General features: G+C 27.1%; 1 protein-coding gene across 8 annotated transcripts in view; it reads right to left on the reverse strand.

The window, feature by feature from the left end:
* The window catches only part of LOC107444026 (pre-mRNA processing factor 40), a 47,728-nt gene extending 24,916 nt beyond the window's left edge, over nt 1-22,812 (reverse strand). For 2 of the 8 annotated variants that reach the window (XM_071178819.1, XM_043045339.2), the window contains exons 1-17: nt 22,480-22,670; nt 20,981-21,061; nt 19,370-19,577; nt 16,188-16,294; nt 14,362-14,403; nt 13,056-13,166; nt 11,496-11,616; nt 9,669-9,699; nt 6,695-6,892; nt 5,810-5,909; nt 5,358-5,495; nt 5,074-5,165; nt 4,233-4,341; nt 3,244-3,394; nt 2,631-2,764; nt 2,437-2,551; nt 2,253-2,344 (exon numbers count right to left, since the gene is read on the reverse strand). In XM_071178819.1, coding sequence (XP_071034920.1) covers nt 2,253-2,344; nt 2,437-2,551; nt 2,631-2,764; nt 3,244-3,394; nt 4,233-4,341; nt 5,074-5,165; nt 5,358-5,495; nt 5,810-5,909; nt 6,695-6,892; nt 9,669-9,699; nt 11,496-11,616; nt 13,056-13,166; nt 14,362-14,403; nt 16,188-16,294; nt 19,370-19,577; nt 20,981-21,004 — 1,773 coding nt within the window. In that variant the 5' untranslated portion in view covers nt 21,005-21,061; nt 22,480-22,670. Of the gene's footprint in view, nt 1-2,252; nt 2,345-2,436; nt 2,552-2,630; nt 2,765-3,243; nt 3,395-4,232; nt 4,342-5,073; nt 5,166-5,357; nt 5,496-5,809; nt 5,910-6,694; nt 6,893-9,668; nt 9,700-11,495; nt 11,617-13,055; nt 13,167-14,361; nt 14,404-16,187; nt 16,295-19,369; nt 19,578-20,980; nt 21,062-22,220 lie in introns of all 8 variants that reach the window. The other 6 variants (XM_071178818.1, XM_043045338.2, XM_043045337.2 and 3 more) reach the window with 4 other exon arrangements.
* Nucleotides 22,813-23,752: the final 940 nt, after the last annotated feature.

The raw sequence follows: 23,752 nt of genomic DNA on the forward strand, positions 1-23,752 counted from the left end.
TAATTTAACCCTTTAAGCCATGAGAAAGATGTACGTTAAAAATTTAAACCACTTTAAGTAGGAAGTAAAAGTTTGTTGCTGATTCATTTTGAACCTTTCTTTTGAAAACTAGGAGACCTTGCACCCTGCTTCCTCTGCTCACCAACATCCCACAATTGTTTCACATCCATCATTTTTTTCCCTTAAACACCAATATTTTCCACAAAAACACAGAATATTTTGTTTTCCAAATGTACAATGAGTGTAGCTTAATATAAGAACATTTTGTTAATATGTCCATAATAACAAAATAGACGATTACCTGGCTTGGAAAACACTATCATCCAAATTTAAAAATAAAGAAATTAAAGAAAAATATGAACGTGCGACTCAAAAAATAAAGTAAATAAATAAATTAATAGTAATTTTTCTTCTTCACGAAACTTACAATTCAAATAGAAAGTTTTTAGCTTTTTATTAAGTTTTTTTATTTTTAAAAATTTCATAAATGTTAAGATTTACGTCAGGCAACAAGTAATCTCTCTTCTTTTCTTTCTTGGTAACCTTTTTTTTATTAACATTTACTCAGGCACGAGCTTCAAAAATAAATTAAATCAAAATTTTGTGAAGGAAAAATAAATTTTCTACATTAATGGATAAATACTCAATATTTAAAACAAAAATGCTGAAAAAAATCAAGAAAAACCACTTTAAATTTCTTCCACTTTTGTTGGAAATTGGAAGAAAAAAAAACTGTGTTAAGCTTATAAACACATATGGCCCTTTCAGCACATCAAATTTCCACTCTGAAGTTTCATTTCAGCAGCTTGTGAAACAGAGTTTAAGGTAACTTTCACAACAAATTTAATAGCAAATAATTCTCTAACTAATTATCGAATGCTAATTTTTTATTTCATTATACTTTCTGTACATTTTTCTACATACCCTCGTAATTTAAAGTTTTATGTCCCATAGATTTTGCACAGCAAACAATATAACTCTAAGTTAAATACCCAAAAGAGTGGCAGCTATTTCACAAAAAAAAATATTGCACTGAAAGATTGGTTCTAAGTAGAGAAAATAATGATTCACTTTGCCTAGAATGTAACTCTATTTTTCTTTTACCATACTATAACCATAGCTGTCAACATGGAAGAGAAAAAATCCAGTAGATTCCAGAAATCATATAGGAGAAAAATCGCACGATTTCCATACCTTATATGTAGGGAATTGTAGGGAGTTTTTAAAAATGTATAAAACAAGACAATCAAAACACCAAAAAAGGCAATTAAAATTTTGAATTACAGTTACTTGCATACAGTTAAATAAATATTTATTCTTTAAAAATTATTAAAACTAAAATCATATAGTTGGAAAATGGAACAAATAAAACTTTCATTTAATGAAATAATTCAATACAAAATTCTTGATTAAACCACTACATAATAGATGTAAAAATTTTACTATGTAGATGGATTGTTTTAAATGCAAGTTGCAGATTTAGCTTTTTTCAAGAAATCATTAGAAAAAGTTGAAAGGTAATTTATTAACCATATAATCACATACTTTCACATAATATGATCTAATGTTATCATAAAACAAAGTAAACAGTCTTTATAAGACTGATAGTATTTTTTATTTCTTCTTAAAGTCATCTATAATGATATAACCGACTAATTCACGAGTAGACTTTTCTACCGCCTGCGATCGCAAACAAAACAACTCTTAGCATTGCCAGATTTCAAAACATAACTTTACCTTCAAAATCTCAAACCCAAAAGAAGAAAAAAGGCCAACCACTTAGAAAAAAGGTAGGCGGAACCGTTTAAACGTCATCATTTAGAGTTTACGTTTAACTGGATCAACTTTGGTGTTGCAAATATTTTGTAATGAATAGTTGCATATTTTGAGATTATTGTATTGTTTTTAAATATAAATTTAATGAACGAAAGCAATTTAAAAATATTGGATTCAATCAGCCTGTTTCAGATCCGATGGAATACTATTTTTCCTGTTATAGGGATTTTTAAAAAAATATTCCTTAAACATAGGGATATTTTGATAAATGTTAAAAAATCGGGAGAAATTAATCCGGGAAACCGGGAGATTCGAGCGAAATCCAGTAGTCTCCCGGAAAATCCAGTAGAGTTGGCAGCTATGTATAACCATTTTATTAGTTCAACCTCAAATCATAAATCCATATTTTCATCATCCATATTTTCATTACATATTAATGTAATGAAAATAATACAGAAATAGACAATAAAACTTACTTTCAAAAGCTCTTTAATTATTTTCTTTTCATCATGGAAACGGGCCTTCAACTCTTCGACATAAAATTTAAAAAGATCAAGGGGAGTTGATCCTGAAAAATAATTACTCAATATACATTTCAACTTCTTTCCACAAAAAAAAAACATCTTGACAAATAATCCTCAGCAATAAATAATAAATTACCAGGTTGATTTAGCATATTGCTGAAACGAATATCAGCACTGATAGTAGGATATAATTCCACCCACAAAGACATAGATGTCAACTTTCCAGCTTCATGCAATTGATTTAAAAGACGCTGAAACAAAATTTTCAATCAGAAAAACTTAAGAAAAATCCATGCTACTTATAGCATTAAATATTTCAAAATATTTTACCACAAATGCTTCACGATTTTTACGCTGTTGCCTTTGTATTCTCTTCTTTTCTCTTTCTTTCTCCTCTTCCTCTTCTTGTTCTAATTGTCTTATATGTTCTTCAAACACAATAAGTGCATCGTCTTTATCCATATCTGCAATAAAATCAATTCAACTCAATAAAATTTAATGAAAAAAATTGCTCAGTAAAAATATTTAAAGCCACTGTTTAATGCATTAAATAAAAAATTATAACATTAATATAAAACAAGATTCCATGCATTTTTTTTAAGTATGTTAAAACTTGCACAATTTATTTTGCTTTATACTATTTGCAATAAAAAAAGTAAAAAAAATTAAAGATATAAAAATTAGAATACTATTCCAAAAAAAAAATTTCATGTATAGAATCAGTTGGCAACAAATTATATTATTTCTCTATTATATTATTTTTTTAATGAATATATTCAAAAAAAGAAATTTTCTTAGACTACATATTTTTACAGCTTTTTTCTTTTTAATTTTTACTGGTTTAATTAAAAATATTGGTAGTAGATTATGGGAAGCATGTAGAATGAAATCATTAAGGGAAAAAAAACAGTTTAAATAGAGTAGAGGTAGAATAAACATGTACTTAATAATTCTGGATCTTCAGAAAATTGAGGATTATCTAGGAGCAATTGTTGAGCTTCTGCCCAGGTTGTTCTGTAAGTGACACTGGTCATTGAATCTAAAACACTACTTAGAACTTTCATGTTTCTTTTTCTCAAAGCTTTAGCCTCTTCCTGAAACAACATAAACAAATAAACATAAATTATTCATTAGGAATATTAAATAAACTTTTGTATTTAAAATTGGTGTAAAAAATATGATTTCTTTTCTTTTATTTAAATTAGATTTTTTCCCCATTAAATTGAAATTGTTGACAAAATATCAAGCTTTAAAGGTTTTTAAAAATATAACAACTTTATTATACGTGAATTTTATTGCAATATTTTGAAAGCCAAAAGTAGATTATTAAGTTTTTTTTCCTCACTAACACTAAATTTAATTTCTATAAAGATTACAGTTAGAATAGTAAAATATTTTAGCAACTATTTCATGGTTATTTTGATCAAGTTCATTTTATAAGTTTGACTTTAGTATATATAAATATATGAATACCACAAATAATTTAAAATAAAATGCCAGGTTCAAAAATAAAAAATTAAAAAAAACTTATATTAGCACAGAAATATCTACACAAAATTAATGAAATAAGAAAAGAAAAAACATGAACCTCATGCATTAAATGTAATCTCCTAACTTATGTGATACATTAAAATAAAGATTTGATAGATGATACTCACAAGTTAAATACATAAACAGAAAAGTATATTATAAAATCTATAAAAATACATGAAAATAGCGCATAAGAATAATTCAGGAAATTTCAGTAAAACAAATGAAATTTTTTTCTGTACTTTTTGAAAGATTCAATTCCTTCTGAAGAAAGACATTATTATCTTAAAATGGAAAAAAAATTATACCTAGATAATCTCCCTAAAGCATACATAAAATTTCAAACTTATAAAGACAAATTTCATCAATTTGACTTAAAAACCAAAAAACTAAATTTATTACCTTTTCTCTTTTGGCAACAAAAAACACAACATCTTCATATAATTCTTTTCTTTCTCGATCAGGAACAGCTTTCCATACTTCTAAGTCCCCAAAAATTTCCAAAGCTTTTCTAAAAAATTAGCAGAATAATTCAAAATCTGAATTTTAAAATACTCAAATTAAAGTAACATCTTCAGAAGAAAATTTTTTTTGAATTTATTTTAAATTTCTCCATTTTTTAGGTTTTTGAACTTTAAAGACATTTTATGAAATTTTCTTGATGATTAAGAGTAATTTGGAAGGAGGTTAATTGTAAAATGTTAACCTTTTCAATTTAACTAAATTTGCCTGAACTAATATAACAAAATCTGACAAAAATACTCCTCAATAAACATATTTCTCGCACTGCATAAGCTTCATGTGCAAAAAATTAAACATCAATGTCAAGTTGAAACAAATATTTCAGTATTTAAGAAAATATTCAAAATTGTCTTATTCATAAAGGTAAAATTTGTATTAAAAAAATTTGTGTAAAATATTAGCACTTACCACCATAAAATGTACTGAACTAAATAGCAGTACTAATTTTTAAAACTATGTAAATACATTATTTTCACTTAGAGTTGATTTTATCCCTTCAAAGAACTAAGAAATTTAGAATAAGAAAAAGTTAATATTAAAAATTAGACAAAAATAACTTTGCACTAAAAGTACATTATACAATGCAATAATCATCTTATATGCCAAATTTGTATCTAAAAACATTTAAAAAAAACTACTACAAAAAGAAAAACAGTTTCTGAGTAATTAGTTTTTCTAAAAATAATATCCTAAACAATGAAAAAAAATTTTTTTAACTTACTTGTAACGAATTGAGGAATGCATTTTATCACAGTTTTGTAAAAATACTTCCAGCTCTTCTTTGGCTTTTTTAGCTCTAAGTCGCTGTTCTTCCTTTAAAAAATATTATAGCAAATTAAATAAATGTTAACAGTAACTAATCAAATATGAATTTCATTAAATGATTTCAGCAAAAACATTTGACAAAAATATAAAAGAACATTTTATCATAAAAGTATAAAAATGTAATAATACGATAGTTTCTTTAATAAAAACTTTATATGCAGTCCTTTATTATTTACTCACTTTTTCTTCCTTGCCCCTTTGAGTCTTATAAGCATTGAAGGCTTGTTTTTTCTCATTTAATTTTTTTAGAGTACCATAACGTGGATCATTGACGATTAATTTTAAAGCTTGCTCCCAGGATGAATTGCTTGGAACACTCTAGAAAAATAAATAAAAAATTATTCTTTGGAAATAAAATCATAATATTTAAATAATTCAGGCTGAAACATTTTACTTAAAAAGTAAAATTATATCCCTTTTGGGTTTTTTTTTAAAAAAAGAAAAAGAAATTAAAAAAATATGAGAAGAGAAAAAAACAGCTATACATTATTTAAAAAATAAATAACAAAAAATTATATAAAATCAAAAATTAATACTATTTAAACACTTCACTTAAAGTTTATTTTTGAGATTTCAACTACATAAAAAATGTTAGAAAGTAATTTAATTTATATTCTGCAACAAATCCTTACTTTTTCTCTTAACAAGTCTTTAAATGCTTCAATTGCTTCTTTCTTGTCTTTGAAAACAAGTGGTTTTGATGGGTCAGTTTCCTCTTCATTGGCATCATCCCTAAAAGAAAGATTTTTCTGAATCAATCATAAAATTAGCTTAAACGAAAAAAAAGATTTTCAATCAAAATGGTCAAAACAATATTGATACAAATATTCCCTAAGGGATTAATCTGATTCCAGAGTATTTAATTAATACAAGTGTTTCCCTACTCTTGTTTAAGACATTCCTTTATCACAATACAAATTTAATTTACTTCTAGCATTATTTTCAGTCATTCAGGAGTTACAATCAGGATAATATTACTGGAATATTGATCACTATTTCTCTAAGCACAAGTGTACTGAATTAGATCTTATAAAATTTTACCTTAAAAGGACGCTATACTACAGGTGAAACTTTTCGTCAGAGATTCTGTTTCATCTCCTTAACTAATTTAAAATTTTAAGAATAGAAAAAGTTAGTAGGCAAATCTAGAGTAGTAAGCCATTAAGTTACTGAAAAATAAATATCAAAATGTAGATAAATTATTGAAAGTAAATTTCCCCATTGCGCAATCTTAAGTTATCATCTTATGTTTTTATTTTGATAATTAAATTTTTTTTCAATATTTAAAACTTCATGGCTTACTTAAGAATTGCCTGAATTCACTTTTCTTATACGTTACTTATGAAGGTAAAAGAGAATTTGTGCTGAAAAGTTTCTCTTGTGGTATGGTGTCCTCTTAAGATTAAATCAAATCTGATTAAGATATCATTAGAGTGAGAAGATATCAAATTAAAATCTTAATTAGCTATTAATTCAAATTTACTAAAACTAAATATAAAAAAGAAAATTAAACATACTTATCGTCAGCATCTCCTTGATCTGATGGAGTACCAACTGCATCATTTTGCCCTGCAGGTCCACCTGTTGAAGGCAACTGGATATTAGCAAAGTTTTGACTGCCATCTGAAAGTGGAGAAGCAACAGCTGGAGAACCAATTTTTGAGGGTGATGCTGTAGCAGATGTTGGTGCACTTACAGCACTTCCACTTTTAGAACTAAAACAAAATAAAAATATCAATTAAACTATAAAAGATCATAAAAATGAGATCCAGCAATATTTCCTTCTATCACCAAAAAGTAGTTTAATGTGCAAATCAGGGTTGGGTTTTTGCCGGCAAAAACTGGTTTTTGACATGACAGTGGTAAAAACAGTGTTTTTACCGGTAAAAACTGTAAAAAAACCTACTGATTTCTTTAATTTGTGGCATATAGCGGACAATATATTATTTTCACATAATTGCCTTCATAAATGAATGTTGTAAATGATTGCTATTGATTTTGCAACTAAATACATGTATTCTTATTGAAGGATGTACATTCATATAGAAATATTGTAATATACTTATTGAAAATAGTGATACTTACTTTTATCATTATAGCTTGATTTGCAAAGGATTCAAAATTTTGCACATCTTAATTGTTAGAAATAAACAGACAAACAAAAAAGCTTGGAACTATTAATAAATTCAAGAACTGAAAAGAAGAATTTAAAATTTGGCATTTCTTAAATGTTAGAAATAAGCTAAACAAAACTTTCAAAACTAACAAACTCTAAGTCAAGAATGACTTGACATTCTTCAGTAATGTAATATGCCAAACAAAATGATGCTTGGAAATGTTGAAAATTTTGTTTAGTATCCTAATATTTTACTTCAAATAGTATGTTCTGATATAACCATGCTGGGAAAATGCAAGAATCTGTTCTTAAATATCTTATAATAACTTTTTTTCTAATTTTATTGCCCAAAAATGAATTAATTTTAAGTTTTAAGCAGTTAAACTCAAATAAAAATACAGTTTCACCAAAACTATGGATTTTTGACAGTTTTTGACATGACGGTAAAAACCATGGTATAAACCGGTAAAAACCGTCATATGTCAAAAACTTGCCAACCCTGGTGCAAATATTAAACACATTCAATCAATTAGATCACTTTAGATTCCAATTTAAGTTATAATTTTCATATAAAGGGAAAATGTTGAAAAATAATAATGAAAACCAACAGCGGAATGGTTAACTCGAAACACATTTTGAAAACACATATTACAATTTTTTCAGAAAAATTATTACAATATGCTAAAATGTCACAGTAAAATTTTTAATATGTATGCAATAAATACAATAAAAAAAATTTCCACCATAATGTATTGGGGAATTGAATTTTTTTTTTTTTTTTNTTTTTTTTTTTTTTTTTTTTACCGTGTGGAGATGTACTTTATTCTCTGCACATAAATAAGAATTAAGAACGTTTTTTTTACTTTATACAGACATTAAAATTTATGTTTAGTAACTTTAAAATTATATACATTAAAAAATTATAAATATTGTTTAATATTTAAATTCTGAAGATAAGAAACATTGCTTTGATGTAATTAAATTGCGAAAAAAGAAAGTTAATTTGGGTTCCTCTAAATCAGTGGTTCCCAACCTTTTGTGGATCATCGCCCCCCTCTTGGAGTTGGCTGACACATATCGCCCCTTTCTCATTTTGCTCAAAAAACCATTCATNTTAAAATTTTATTAAATTTAATAATTATACATCTTCTTAAGTTTATTAAGTTAAAAAAAAATAAAAGACTATATATGACAGTTGTCGCTTAGTTTCAAATTTTAAAAGCTATTGAAATTAACTGCAAGTAAAAAAAAATATTACATTTTAGAAACAGAAACCAGCAAATGCATTGTTCAAAAAAAAAATTCAAAGGGAAAAAGTTACATATTCTCTTATGGTTAATTAAAATTTCAAATGCCCTTTTTCCCTCTATTAAAATGTATAAAAAAAAATTAACAAATAATTTTTCCTTTCTTGTATGATTATGTAATACAAGATAAATACATTATGAAATTAATTCATAGTAAAAAACTTCTTTTATTTCCAAATATATTTCTTATAAATTATTTCTTATATATTTCTTATAAATAATATTTCAGCTCTTGCAATTTTAACCCCTTGCACTATCTTCATGAGTCATACTCGTGACGAAAATTTTAGGTTAAACTTGAATATCACAAGTCAGGCTCGTTGTTTAATTTAATGTCAAATGTGAATATCACGAGTCTGGTTCGTAATTAATATTTCGGGTCAAACATGAATATCACAAACCATACTCATGGTCTTAATGTTATGCTAAACCAGGAGATCTGAATGGGCTTTCATCTTATTGTTTATTTACATTGTATTTTTTATTTTTACGCCTGGTGATTATGACATAATCTGAAAATTTATTTCAATTCAAATATTACTCCTGTAGATTCGCTTCAAATTATTAGCATTTTGCTATTAATTCAGCATATTATTATTAGTTATACAGAATTTGTTGTAATAATGTGTAATAATTCAAATACTTTTTAAAAGTTTTTGATTCAAATTCATTTAAAATTCACAAGAGTAGCATCGTGTGAAGTAAACACCAGCACGGCTATCTTGCACGTAGTCGGGTAAATAAGTTAGGCATGGCTTGTTTCGAATTTCAGAATAGTGCAAGGGGTTAAATTAAAACAGATAGAATACACCAATACAGATTTAAATAACAAAAAAAAAATAAAAGTTCTAATAATTATAGTAATAATTGAAACATATTGAAACATCTAAATACTTAAAATAAATTATTCATAATTGAAACCTATGAAAATTTTAAGCTTAAATAACTTCAGAAACTTAAAAAAATTAATAAACATTTTTTTCTCCTTTTTACTTTTTATTGCATTTATAAATTTAGTATGACAAGTAAAATCACATAACCAAAGAAAAATTCAAGTAAATGACATACCCATCTGAATCTTCCTTAGAAGCAACCATCACTAGAAATAAAATCAAAATATAATTAAATATGAATCGGGAAAAAAAATTATAACAAAATTGCAAAACATTTAAAAATGCAAAACTTTAAGAAAAATCTTAAATAAGCTATACTTGAAATTTTAGAGAAAGTAGCTAGCAATCCAGGAGCCAAATTAAAATTATTAATGTCAGTGTTCCCTTCTATTTCAACTTACAAATAACTTGAAAATACCAACAAGAAAATTTCAAAAAATTTACCTGCTTCAATAAAACTCAAAAACATAACAAAGAAATGCTAATTTCAATCAGAAGTATGAAACATAAAAAAATAACTTTTTTAATCATATTTTAAAAACAAATCTACACAATTTTCTTCACCTTATAAAAGAAAAAAAACTTACGTGCTAATGGTGCTATGTTTTTCTCTAATAAAATTTTTTTTATCATAAAAATAATTAAGTTACTTTTATTTATCCTGATTTACATAGTGACAGCCCTTAATTCTATTGTTTAGCATGGTAATCCTCTTAAACTGGTTGTGCACTGCTATTTTTAGTCTCCTAGGTAATGGTTTTCTAAGTGTGCATCACTATAACAAATCAAAGTGTGATCTGCGATTACTGTTAAATAAATTGTGGGGTATGGAAGGTGCCTATAACTTCAAGTTTAATAAGTTAATTCCTTAATATTAATTCTTTAATAGTAATCTTCTGGTATTAAAAAGTTATAAAGCAGGAAATGTTGGAAAGAAAAGGTTTATTGACAGAGATTTGGATATAATATTTTTCTGTGACAAAAAAAAAACCCAACTTGTTTCTACCCTGTTATTCAATGTTAATGTTATTCAAAGTAATGCTCAGAACAGGAAAACTCCATTTAATTTTGCCCAATACTAAAACCCTGGAAAAGTTTTCAAATTAAATTCAAAATATAGAGCAGGGGTTTCCAACTTACATGAGGCCGGGGGCCACAATTAAATACACAAATCAAATGGCGGGCTGCAACTTTGTCAAAATTTTATGTAGGACTCTTTTTATGTTTGAAGGAACATTAAATATTACTGTCAGATTTTTACCAAATCGTACAAAACAAAAGTATTGAATTACAAATTAAAATAAGAAGTAGATTTTTAGAAATATTTAATTCTTATTAATAATATTTTTAAAAATATTAAATAAATAATAAAAATTCGGGCTACAATAACTTAGGTTTTTATTAAAACTTACATAGTAGCACACAAAATATTCAATGAGAAAATTGAGATTTGTCTGCTACAACCACCAGAGAATAGATATTTACATTTAAAATTTACAAATGTGTGTGCAAATATTTTCGTCCAAAATGANTTAACATTTAAAATTTACAAATGTGTGTGTGAATATTTTCGTCCAAAATGAGTAGTTTCAAAAAGTTAAATCGGAGAATTTCTTCGAGAAAATTTCTAATACGCACATGCTAAATTATATTCCCAAAATACAAAAAATGGAATAAAAAAGAGCAACATACACGATTATTTTTGTATTTGAATAAAAATTTTCTTGGGTGTAAAATCTGAGAAATAAATTTCTTTGCATCGTTGGTGTGTTAAATTCCACAGAAACGAAGAAATTAGGTTTTTATTAACGAAAAAAGTATTTCAAACCCACATAGATTTTTTACGAAAATCGTCCGCAAAAAAATGACAAATAATATATTTTAATTCGCGGGCCACAAAAAAAGGCTTCGCGGGCTGGATGTGGCCCCCAGGCCGCCAGTTGGAAACCCCTGATATAAAACATTAAAACAATATTACTTAATGAGATGCTACTAAGCTTACTTTTCAAAGTTTCTAGTTCTTTTGGAATAGTCCATTTAGATTCCTTGGTTTGAATATTGTGATAATAAGTTCTGCCTGTTTCAGATTTGTATTCTTTCCAAGGACAACGTGACAATAAAAGCTGAAAAAAATTACATATTGAATAACTGAACAATATAAATAAAACAATTTTTCTTTTTTAAAGAGAAAAAAATTTTATTAAACTGTGTTTAATTGCCAATTTTGAAAATAGAAAATTTATTGCCTATTTATTACAGGAACTGTTTCACGAATTGTAATAAAAATGAATCAATCCATTTACATTTTGTAGTAAATCTGATCTTAAAAAATTGAAGGAAAGTAAATTTAATCATTTCAAAATCAAATTGAGAAGATTTTTAAATTAATTGCATGACATAAATGATATATGTAAAATATAAATAATTTTCAAAAGAAATTTGAATTTTTATATGGACAAGATATTTAATAGACATAACTCTCATTGAAATAAAATTAAGGTTTTAGTAAAATGTTCAGCCTTACATAAGAAATTTTTCATTTCAGATAAACTTTATAATGTAAAGATAAATTTATTTAAAAAAAAATGGTACATAAAAAAGCAAAATCAGTAAAAATTGGTATATAATAAAGGAATTTTTTAAAAATGCGTTAAATTCATAACATAAGTTACGGATGATAAAATAGGTTTAGTATTATTATTCTTAAATGAAAAGTTCTTAAACGAAAAGTTAAACGAAATGTTTTTTTCCGTATAACAAAAATCTCCTCACAGAGAATTTACATTTCTTTCTCTTAACTAGTTAAAAATAGGAAGATATGTAGAGTTTCAGAAGAGCTCAGAAATAGACACAAGAATTAAAGAGTCTCCCTTGAGTTGTCACCTCATGTTAAAAAGCACATTTCTTTCTCACAAGGAATCTATTATCTGATTGATTTATCTTATATTGACTGTTTAAAAAGTAAAGAAATTTTTGTTAATCATTTCAACTATATAATGGTTTTTAAGATAAATGCAAAATAATGCTAAAATGGTACTGGTATATACTATCAGGTATAATTATTCTAACACAAATGAGATGGCACACTTTTTTATAAAATGAGTATATTTAACAGCATTATAATTTAAAAATAATCAAGTAGTTCATTCAACTCTTGCTATAAGTACCAAAGTTACTCTTATTAATTTAATTATTGCAAAATTTTAATACAAGACATTACTTCGTAAAATATATCCTAAATAACACACTGTACTTGGTAATACACATTTTAAAAAAAAATTTCTAAAAACTAAACTTTAGACCTATTTTATAAGATTAATTTCTTATCAAAAATTTTATTTTAATACAACTTAAATTTTGTATTAACTGCCTCTTTAGCAATGCATAATTTAAATTATTTTTTTTAGTTCCCTATTGAGCATAAAATGAAGAGTATTGTCTTTCTACTAATTACATGTTACACATAAAATCAAAGGAAATATTTACAACATATGAACATGCATGTTTAAGACAAGAAAATGGACATGAAAACACTGTATATTAAGACATGAATTGTATTTACTTCAGACTGAGATTTCAATTCATCAGGCTTTTCCCAACTGGACTGCTTTGTTATGTGATTATAAAAATATGTTCTCCCATCCGGTGCTTTGTGTTCAGTCCAATTACTTTTCTGAAAAAAATAGTTGCAGAGAGTATAGTCATTGTTTAAAAAAATTTCACTTTAAAATTAAAGCAAAAAAGAAAAATTTTCCCATTCAAAGGAATTATAGTAGTAAATATAATTAGAAGATATATAGTCTTTCTGAAAAAAAGATGTCTGCATATTTGTTTGAGTCATGTTCATACAAATAATCATGACCAGCAACAAGACATGAAGGTAAATATATTTATTTATTTATATTACAGGATTTGGATAGGATGCAGCATTATGATAAAACAAATCATATTCATGCAAATAATCATGACCAGCAGCACGCCATGAAGGTAAAATATATGTATTTGTTTATATATATATTATAGGACAGGATATCTACCAGTCATGAAAATATTGGAGACCTTAATTCCAAATTTGAGGATATACAAATCAGCTAATTTTTAAGATATTATTTTTCTACAAATCTGATTTTGCAGAATGGGAATCTGTCTTTTTTTAAAAAATGGTGATTAACAGAACGAATAAAAGAGATTTTTGATTGAGATTTTCGTCAACAATAGACATTCTGTTAGAACAAACAGCATCATGTACAACATATCCTAATATCATCCAGTCTTCCAGCATAAATAAAAAAATATTAAGAAAACTTTTAATTATATAAAACCATTCTTGAGCTTATATTTGCTGTTGAGGTCACTTTTAATAAAACATCTTCAATTTAGTGATTCAAAAAGTTGGTGACAACACTAATTTTGAATTTGTTTTAAAAGGCCAACATAAGCACAAAATGTTGAAGAAAATTTCATTATAATCTAATGATATATTAAGTCTTTTAAAGTAGGCTTAGTTTTTAATGTCGGTTTCTCTTAAATATCCTATTAGTATCTTTGTAAATAAAATTTACATAGCGTTTTGTAATGATTATGTTAATTGTCATGACAAGTTTATAACATTTTTTTCTCTCTATCATCAGCCCTATTGCTAATCCTAACGAAAGTTCTGAATAAAACATTAATATCGAATGTTTAAAACCTTTACACCTTTGATAAAGTAATTATGGTTCAACACATTCTAAAGAAATATAAAAAGAAAATGTAATCTTGTAAAAAGAAACAGCAATCAGCAGTTTAAATATGGTACTAAATTTGTGATTAGTGACTAAACACAAATAGATATTGGCATGTCTAACGTAAAAAGAATTAAGGCTTACTTTATCAGATGAGGACTTAGCAACTGGTGAAGAAACTTCATTCTAAAAATAAAAATCTATTTTCAGTACAATTTTTCTTATTAATCTAAAAAGAAATTTTTAGTCAAAATTTTAGTATACCATGTTTTATAGAGAAACATTCTACTTTTTGATGAAAGCAAAACAAGGTGAATAAAACACAAAGACACAGAAAGCTTGCTATAATTTTGGTTCTAGGCACAAAAGCCTTCCTTAGTGTCGTAACATAAAAATACAACACAGAGTAAAGTTCTGTTCTTGCTTATAGAACCAAAACTTAGTATATCCATTTTTGTGTTATTATTTCAATTATAACCACATTGCTATTTGCTTTATTCAGGTATAGCTAAAAGTATGTTTTTTCTTCATTTGAATTTACTTTTTCATTAAGCTATTAATAAAACAAATAGAAACTATTCTTAAAATATAAAATGGAAAGTTCAGGTTAATTTTTAACAAATTCCTAAAATAATTAAAATTCAATAAATTAAAATATATACCTAATAAGATAATAACAATTGTGTAAAAAATTAAATAGTCCAATCAATCATTACATGAAAGGATACAGTTTCCAACATTTTGAGATTGTTTATTGTCAGAAAACAAATTTGAAAAATAGTCAATCTAATGATGAATTAATAGAAATATACATTCAATAGAGATCAATGTTGCTATCTAAATATTTATGCTTTACCATTAAACATAGCACTAATTTTAACACAAGATGAAATGATTTCCATTTTAAAATAATGTTTCAAATGTTTAAAAACATTAAAACATATACTTAGAATGTATATAGAAATGCATCTATTTACAAAATATGAATAAACATTTAGTAAATGGGTGCAGAAAACTTCTAGGATGTCAATAGAAAATTGTCAGCCTAAAGGGAAAAAACAGCAATGGAGCAATCCAGGAATTGATATTATCTAAACTGAGGACATTTTTTTAAAGAAATTAAAATATTTTAAAGAAATTAAAAAAAATTTTAAAGAAATTAAAAAATATCTGCAGGTGTAAAATTTATATTCTGCAATTGAAAACAGTTAATTTGATTAAATACCCCTTATAATGAACATTATTAAATTAATTAAAAATTATTAAATTGATTAAATCAAATTTTAGAATAACATGCAAGCAATTTCTTTGTGAAAATAAACATTTAAGTTCTTCACAACTACAATATGCTGCTTCACACAAAAATAAGCTTAGCTGTTACAAATATTTGCCAGAATTGAATTAGACATATGTTTGACTAAGCATAAGAAAACAGAAGACAGTTTATAGCATAACCTCATTATCTGCAAAACTGACATCACTTATTTGACAAGACTATGAATTTATTATTAACAAATATTCGACAAATAATTATGTATGTAGTAGGAAATAAACCTCTAGAATACATATACCATATAGAATATGATCATGAGCCATTTTTTAAAACTTCTTAGATGTCGACAATTTTTTCAACAGCGCAGAAGCATGTTAAGTAAATAAATGCTGAACAATTCTTAAAAAGAAAAACTTTTTTGAAAGCATTAAAATTATTTCTCTAAAATTTCAATAAATATTCTGAAAAGTTTTTATTCAGAAAGATGTTAATAAAAGTAGAATACAAAGAAAACTGAACACAGGCAAATGATGGAATTAAGCATAAAAAAAGCAAAGTTATATGCAGAAATATGCTGCATTAAATTTCTCAAAATCAGCAAAACAAACTGTCAATTAGAATTAAAATAATTAACTCTTAAAGAATCAAAATATTTATTTCATTTAAGAAATTTTAATTAACAGCACAATACACTCACCTGAATTTCTTTTGTGCTACCATTTATAACAGGTGAAGAAGATCCACTTGAAGTAGTAGTAGGTGGAGCTGAAATAACAGCTGGTGAGGGAGTTGGTACAGTAGTACCTAGTACAAATAAGATAATTTCTGATCAACAAAATTTATTGTCACATTTTACTAATTCTAATCAAATCAACTAGAGCTAAAAGAAATAATAGCATAAATATGGCAGGGAACTAGTTAAAATTGCTTCAGGATGATATTTTGAATTCAAACGAACCTCAAAATTTCACTACTTACTTTAATTGAAAGCAACACACTCTAGCATATTAATTGAGGTGATGTTCTATATAGCTGAATTGATAGCTGAAGTTGCTTTTGAAAGCAATTTCAGCTTCAAATTTGAATTCGTACAAAACATTTTTCTTTTGCTGAATAGCAAAAATAAATAAACAAGTTACAAATATTCTGACTTTCTCACAAAATATTAATGTTATCGTGTAATTTTGTTGAATTTGAAATTAAAACCTGTTTTAGTTCTTTAATATATTGTTCAAAAAAAAGATGCATAGTTATTTAGGTAGAAAATAACTTTCTTTGTATTCGTATTTTGGCTCTTTAATTTTTTTTTTTTAAATTTTATATCACATGAATATACTCAAAGTGTGGAAACTTGGTTTCGATACTTCTTTTCCATGATCTAGGAGTATTAGTTCTCTCTGTAAACTATCTTTAAGTTAAATTTGAAAGAAAGTATATTTGGGTATCAAAACAGATTTTAAAACTTAAACCCCATTTTAAAGAAAAATTTATAAAACATTTTAATTCCTGAGAAAAAATTTATTAAACGACATTTTTTATAGAATATGTTGAAAAAAAAGCATTATTAAAATAACTTATTTTTAATGCTACAAATAATTTAAATACTCAATAAAACATGACAAGAAAATAATATTTCAAGTTCATTTTAATGAACTAATATTTTCAAAATGTAGATTTCATTCCTAACACAAGACACTATATTATAAATTGCAGTATAAATTACATGGGGTGAAATAAGTCTAAATTAGATGCTTTCTTTCTGTTCACATTACCTTCAATATTTCCACTTGACGACTGCATTTTAGAATGTTTGATATTGTCATTTGCAGCTTTAAAATTCGTTTAAAACGAAAACATACCCAATTTGTCATTTGGTCTGACACTTTTTACGAAATATATTTTTGTAAATTGCTTAGTGAACTAATTGTATGTCTTCTTCATTGTGTGTGCCATGCGATAATGTGGTGTGTTTACACTAGATCTAAAACCGAAATAAACACTTAACAGTTAACCGTTAATTTTCATATAATTAAAATATTTTAACTCAAACACGCTAGATTGAAGTTTTGCAGCAAAGACAATATATTTTTTTCATCTGACAGTTTGGGCAATTTCTTTTGAGATGCACAATCAAAATGCGTCAAAGGTACATTCTCAGTCTCATTTAGAATGAATAAATGGTGAGTTGCTTATCTTTGCTTGCTTTAGTAAAACAAGTATATTAAATGTACTTAAAGTATAAATACAAACAATTAATTAACTTTTTTGGCAGAATTATTGAGAAACTGATTTCTACTTTTGGTAGAATTGTTAAGGAGATGGAGTTTTTTATTTATCAAATTTTTGCCATCGTTGGGATTCAATAATTAACTTTGACAATGATGACTTAGCACTCACTATCCTATGTTCACTGAAAGCAAAAGTGTGTCTTTGTATTTCAAGGCTACATTAGGAAAATTTTAATTTACAGTACAACCTTACTTCCANTATTGCTCTTTTGGTTAGAAAAGTGAAGAGTAACAATTATTTTATATTTGTAAACACTTCTATTAGATTTTGAAAAGCGTTCGCCAATGTAAAAGAGAAAAAAAAATGTATTTTAGTCTTCAGAGGGCTCCAGCTCCGAATAAAACTTTAAAAAAAAGAAGGAAGAAGTTGGATCTGGGGGCCCTTGCCATATCGGAGCCCCAAGCTACAGCTTATTTAGCTTATACGTAAATCCGGCCCTGCTTACTTCCAGAACTCTCTAAAATCCGGATACTTACATCCAGTTTGTCCAAAAACAATTTTCCAAATCAATTTAAAAAAAAAAAAAAAGCTTAAAGTAAACATTTAAATGTAAAAGCGCAAAATCGCAACTCTTCTCCAACAATGAAGTAGTGGATGAAGAGATAGGGGTGGGGAGTGAATGAAAGCACATAGCGGATAAGGAAATTCCAGTCATTCTTATCAGCACTGTATACATTAGGAATGCAGGAGGATTTCTTCTCCTCCTACATGATTGGCAGAATTTGCAGCCTTCTACAATTGAAAACGAAATATTCTGCTTGAAAATCAAAGTGAAAACAATTTTGAAGGTTTTAAATCTTTAAAATTTATAATACTTGAAATAAATGAACTTCTTGAACACGCCAAAAAGTGTCTATTAAAAATTTATGAAGATAACGTTAAGGAGGCAATGAGTTCTAACAATGAATTATCCCTTATCAATCACGTGACTGATGACGAAATAAAAGTGGCCATTTTAAGTAATGGGCTTAAAGAAAACGACAGTGCTACAGAAATGGAAACTCCAAATGAAGAAAGATCAGTTTCATTGGATGAAATATGGAAAGTGTTTTTAAAGGTTGCTAAAGCTCTGTTTCATTTTTAATGCCTCTTATTTATTGTTTAAAGCGTATATTTATGTTAAGTCATTAAAATTGAGACCAGAGTGAGTCTAATCGTGAAATCGGCCAAGTGAATTCGAAACTTCGATAATTCTATCAATTTAAGTAAGGTATTTAAAATCCGGAAATTTTGGAAATCCGAACATTCTGAACACTCGAGCAATGCGGATTTTCAAGGTTGCACTGTAGTACAATTTTTTTTCAAATACTTTAATTATAGAGTTTGCTGTCTTTTAATTTAGGTTATTTAAAATTGTTTTCAAATTAATTTGTGATTTTGAATTAAAAAAAGTAATCTTTAATTTGTATTTTATCTTACACAAATTATATGCATAATAAAATGATCAGAAAAAAATAAAGAATACTAGGAAAAATAAATTTTGAACAGGGAATTAAACTTTAAATATTAGATAATTGTTTAAACACCAAAAAATAAATGTTGTAATACACATAAATCATAAAAGAAATAATTCATTTCTAAAGCATTTACCTGGAGGTGCCATTGCTGGAACTGGTGCCATACCCCGAAAAGCAGGCATTGGAAATCCAGGTGCAGGCATACCTGGAGCAGGAAATGGGCCAGGGACAGGCATTCCAGGAGTACCAGCTGGGGGCATCATCATAGGTGGTCGCATGCCTTCAGCTCCTGGTCGCATAGGTGCTCCCATAAAATTCGGAGGCATGGGTGGAGGTGTCAGCTGCAAAAGTATAAGCCGATTTAATATAATGTACTATGCATTTTAAATGGCATATTTATAAAAAGGAATATTTAAAATAAAACTTAACTACATGCCCATTTAATATATACTACTACAGATATATATTCAAAACGGAAAATATTCAATTATATATATATATATATATATATTATGGAATTAGATATATATTCAAAGCGGAAATGGACGGTGTGATTGAGAGGAATTTGAAATTTCTAAAAAAAGACAAAATCAACAAATAAAGTTTTTTCAATGATACATAGGTAAAATTTAAGTAATAACATTACTTTTATAAAAAAAATGGAAATAAATTAATTGTAAACAATATTTTCATAAATCTTTTCAAAGTCATTGGTGCTCTTCTGCTAAATAATTCCCCTGCCCCCAAAAAATTTACTAGTAAAATTTCCCTAATATTGTAAAAAAATTTTAAAATACACATGAACACTAATACAGTACAGAACCAGTTATCCGGAAATCGGTAAAAACCAAAAAACCGGAACAAAATTCGATAAATTTTCTCGCAATTTTAAAAAAAAAAATTTTTCCTCATAAGATTTTACGAATTTTCTTTCCTTTTTTAAAGATGTTTACCTTACCATCATTTTGGAAATAATCATTAGTGTATTACTTAATCATTTTTTCTTACTTTTAAGATTATTTCCAAATTTTTTTTTTTAGTTAGGTTTAACAATAAAAAAACTGCTTTTTGTAGCGATTCAAAAAACCGGAAAAATCAGTTATCCGGAATAGCGATGGTTCCGACAGTTCCGGATAATCGGTTCCCTACTGTACATATAATTGCAAAAGGAAAAATTTTAATAAACACAAACATAATGAATGCAATTATAAATATCTACAAATTTTACTTAATCAAAACCTGTATCTTAAATTTACAATGCATATTTGATTATTCAGTTTAAAGTCTGGAAGTTATGTCATATTATACAGCTAGTTTAAAATCTTCGCAACTATAGATAAAGGGCTGAAATATACAAAATCTAAAAGTACCATCCTTCCCTAAAATTGTCTTCTTTTTTTTTTAAATTGCTATGAACAAAAAAAATATCTCTAAACTAAAAGTGTGATGTTTTTTTTTTTTTTTTTAATGATCCAGACAGATTTAAAAGAAATTTTATATCCACTCACTAATAATTATCACTATTTAAATGTGAAGATGAAAACTTATAAGAAAATTACAGTCAGATTTAAAAAAGTTGATTTTCAGATGCCTTCAGTGCCAAGACATTAGGTTTAGATTATAGAATAAAAAACACAAACATAACATTGTGCAACTTACATTTATTTTAAATCTTTAATATGCAATTCATAAACTCAATGGTATAGTATTAGCATAATATTTTATAATTTGATCAATTACTTACACCAAATGGTGGTGGAGGAGGCATTATTAAAGGTCTTCCACCAGGTGGCCCAACCGGTAAAAGCTTAGGACTATTTACTGACTGAAAGGAAACAAAAAGATTTAAGATAACTGAAACATTACATAGTTACAATTTAATAATTTAATGTAATTAAGTTTAGCAAAAATGTCTAAGATTGTTTTAATGTTAAACTTTAAATAACGAGCTATAGCAGTTACTAGTAAAATAAGGGTTTAAACAAAAACTTTTCATTTAAAGAGAGATTAAGGATAATAAAAGGCAGAAGTATGAGGTGATTCAGAGTAAAATAGATACAAATATCAGTGAGAAACATTAAAATTTAGAACTATTTCATTGCAATATATAATGAAATAAACGTGTTCTTCATAGAATAGTTAATTTTTTTCATTCATTTAAAAATAAGCTCCATAAAGGCAAACAAGAATTTTTTCTTATTTTCTTTATGTCTATAAAATATAGAAATGTCACTTGGCAAAGAAATATTTTAAACAAATCAGGTATTATTGGTTAAGAAGGGGATATTTCCATAATGTGATCTGTTGTACCAAAAGGTGCAAAATGAATATTTTTACAAATTTGTATTTGGCGTTCAAGGAGTCAAAATACTAATTATTGCCAACTTGCAAGTATTTTTAAAAAATAAAAGCTTTAAGTTGGTCCTATTTGGTGAATTTTTTTAAATTTAAATTTATTCTCTAAAACACAATAGTGTTTAAAAAGATCAAGTCATCAAAAAAATTGCACACAAGGACTGCGAATCCAGAAGGACATTGTTTTTAATGTATACAAAATTTCTACTAGATTATGGTAAAAGAGAACAGTTTATATGCAATAAAATTAATTCATATTTATTTAAATTATAAATAAAGACTAAAGAAAAGCATCAAGTATGCCTTTTAAAGTACTTCGAAACAAAAGGTAAATTGTCACAACATTACAAACGATAAAAATGATTAAATGAATGAGATATATCGTCTAGGCAGAATTTGTTTAATTATCTTTATTATAGCCAATAAAAAATTATTCTTAGCAATCCTCATAAGATATAATAAGTTTATTATTAGTCCTTCAATTGATATCGAAGCAAGTTGATCGACGACCGGCTAATTTAGTTACACTCACTTAAGAAATTCTACAGAAAGAAAAAGAATATGAATATAAAAAGAAATAAAATTCTTTCTTCATTAAAATGAACAAATGATAATGTAATCCCGCATACCATATTTTAAAAAATTCCGAAGACATAAAATTACAAAACTATCAACTAAAAACCAATTTAAAAATCCAAAACATTCAATTCGAATAGAAATGATATTCTAAAATTTCAATGATTACAGAAGCTTAATATTAATTACTTAATGAAAGCATCAAAAATGTAAAACACGCCACTAAAAAGAATTGCGAATAAAATGTTGTTATTTTTCAGCACATTATGGCTACTGAAGCTAGTTGTCGAAATAAACTCTAGCAGCTTATACCTTTCAACGGGGTTTAAAAGTTTAAGTCAAGATCCTTTCCAATAACATAGATAATATTTCAACTTTATAATCTTTTTCAGGTTTAAACGTTGAATCCGAATATCCCGAATTTTGAAAAAAATATTCTTCCGTTAGTTGTTGCCAAGTTTTTACTGATTGTTTATAAACTTGGTTTTTTACCTTTCAAATGCGTTGGGGCTTCCGTAGCCAAAGGATTTTACCCTTCAGTTTGTTGCTGTTGCAGTTTATTTACGTCGCACTAGAGCTGCACAATGGGCTATTAGCGATGATCTAGGAAACATCTCTGAGGATAATCCGAAGACATGCCAACACAATTTTGATCTTCTGCAGAGGGGATGGCACCCCCGCTTCGGTAGCCCGAAGACCTGTAAGAGAAGTCGAATACTTTACGGTAGAAAAGTTTAACGAGGACCAATACCGCACACCCTCGGTCCCTACGTACACTGATCCAAGAGGTCACCCACCCGCACACTGACAGCAGCCAGTGATGCTTGATTTCGGTAATCTGCTGGGAACCGTGTCTTAGCGATGAGTCCACTGCGGGACTTTACTCTTACGCCAAATGCTTGTAATTGTAAAAGTAGCAAGTTCAAATCTCTAAGGACCATTCACGCTATATACGATTTAGTAATGTAGGCGAATTCTGGGGGCTATTACATTATTGCGCTTTTATTGACAATCAGTGGACTGATCGTTAAGACACGGTTCCCAGCAGATTACCGAAGTCAAGCATCACTGGCTGCGGTCAGTGTGCGGGTGGGTGACCACTTGGATCAGCCTGCGTAGGGACCGAGGGTGTGCGGTATTGGCCCTCGTTAAACTGTTCTACCGTAAAGTGCTCGACTTCACGTGCAGGTCGTCGGGCTACCGAAGCGGGGGTGCCATCCCCTCCGCAGAGGATCAAAATTGTGATGGCATGTCTTCGGATCATCCTCAGGGATGTTTCCCAGACCGTCGCCAATAGCCCATTGTGCAGCTCTAGTGCGACGTAAATGAAGAACAACAACAACAACAAAAATGAGATTATTTTGCTTTGAAAAATAATGTATCATAAAGTTCTATAAAACAAGGAAATCATTAAAAAAAAATTATTTTAAAATTTTATTTATTTATTTATTTTTTTTTATTNACACCAAGTACGAGATTACGCGAGAACACAGACAGGCGTGCACAAAATTATTGAAATTTTTATTTTAATTCACAATAAACGCGATAACTTCCCAAATTCTTGCAACCATGAGTGATAGTCAAC

This window comes from Parasteatoda tepidariorum, chromosome 3 (assembly GCF_043381705.1).
Source record: "Parasteatoda tepidariorum isolate YZ-2023 chromosome 3, CAS_Ptep_4.0, whole genome shotgun sequence".
NCBI classification, from domain to species: domain Eukaryota; kingdom Metazoa; phylum Arthropoda; class Arachnida; order Araneae; family Theridiidae; genus Parasteatoda; species Parasteatoda tepidariorum.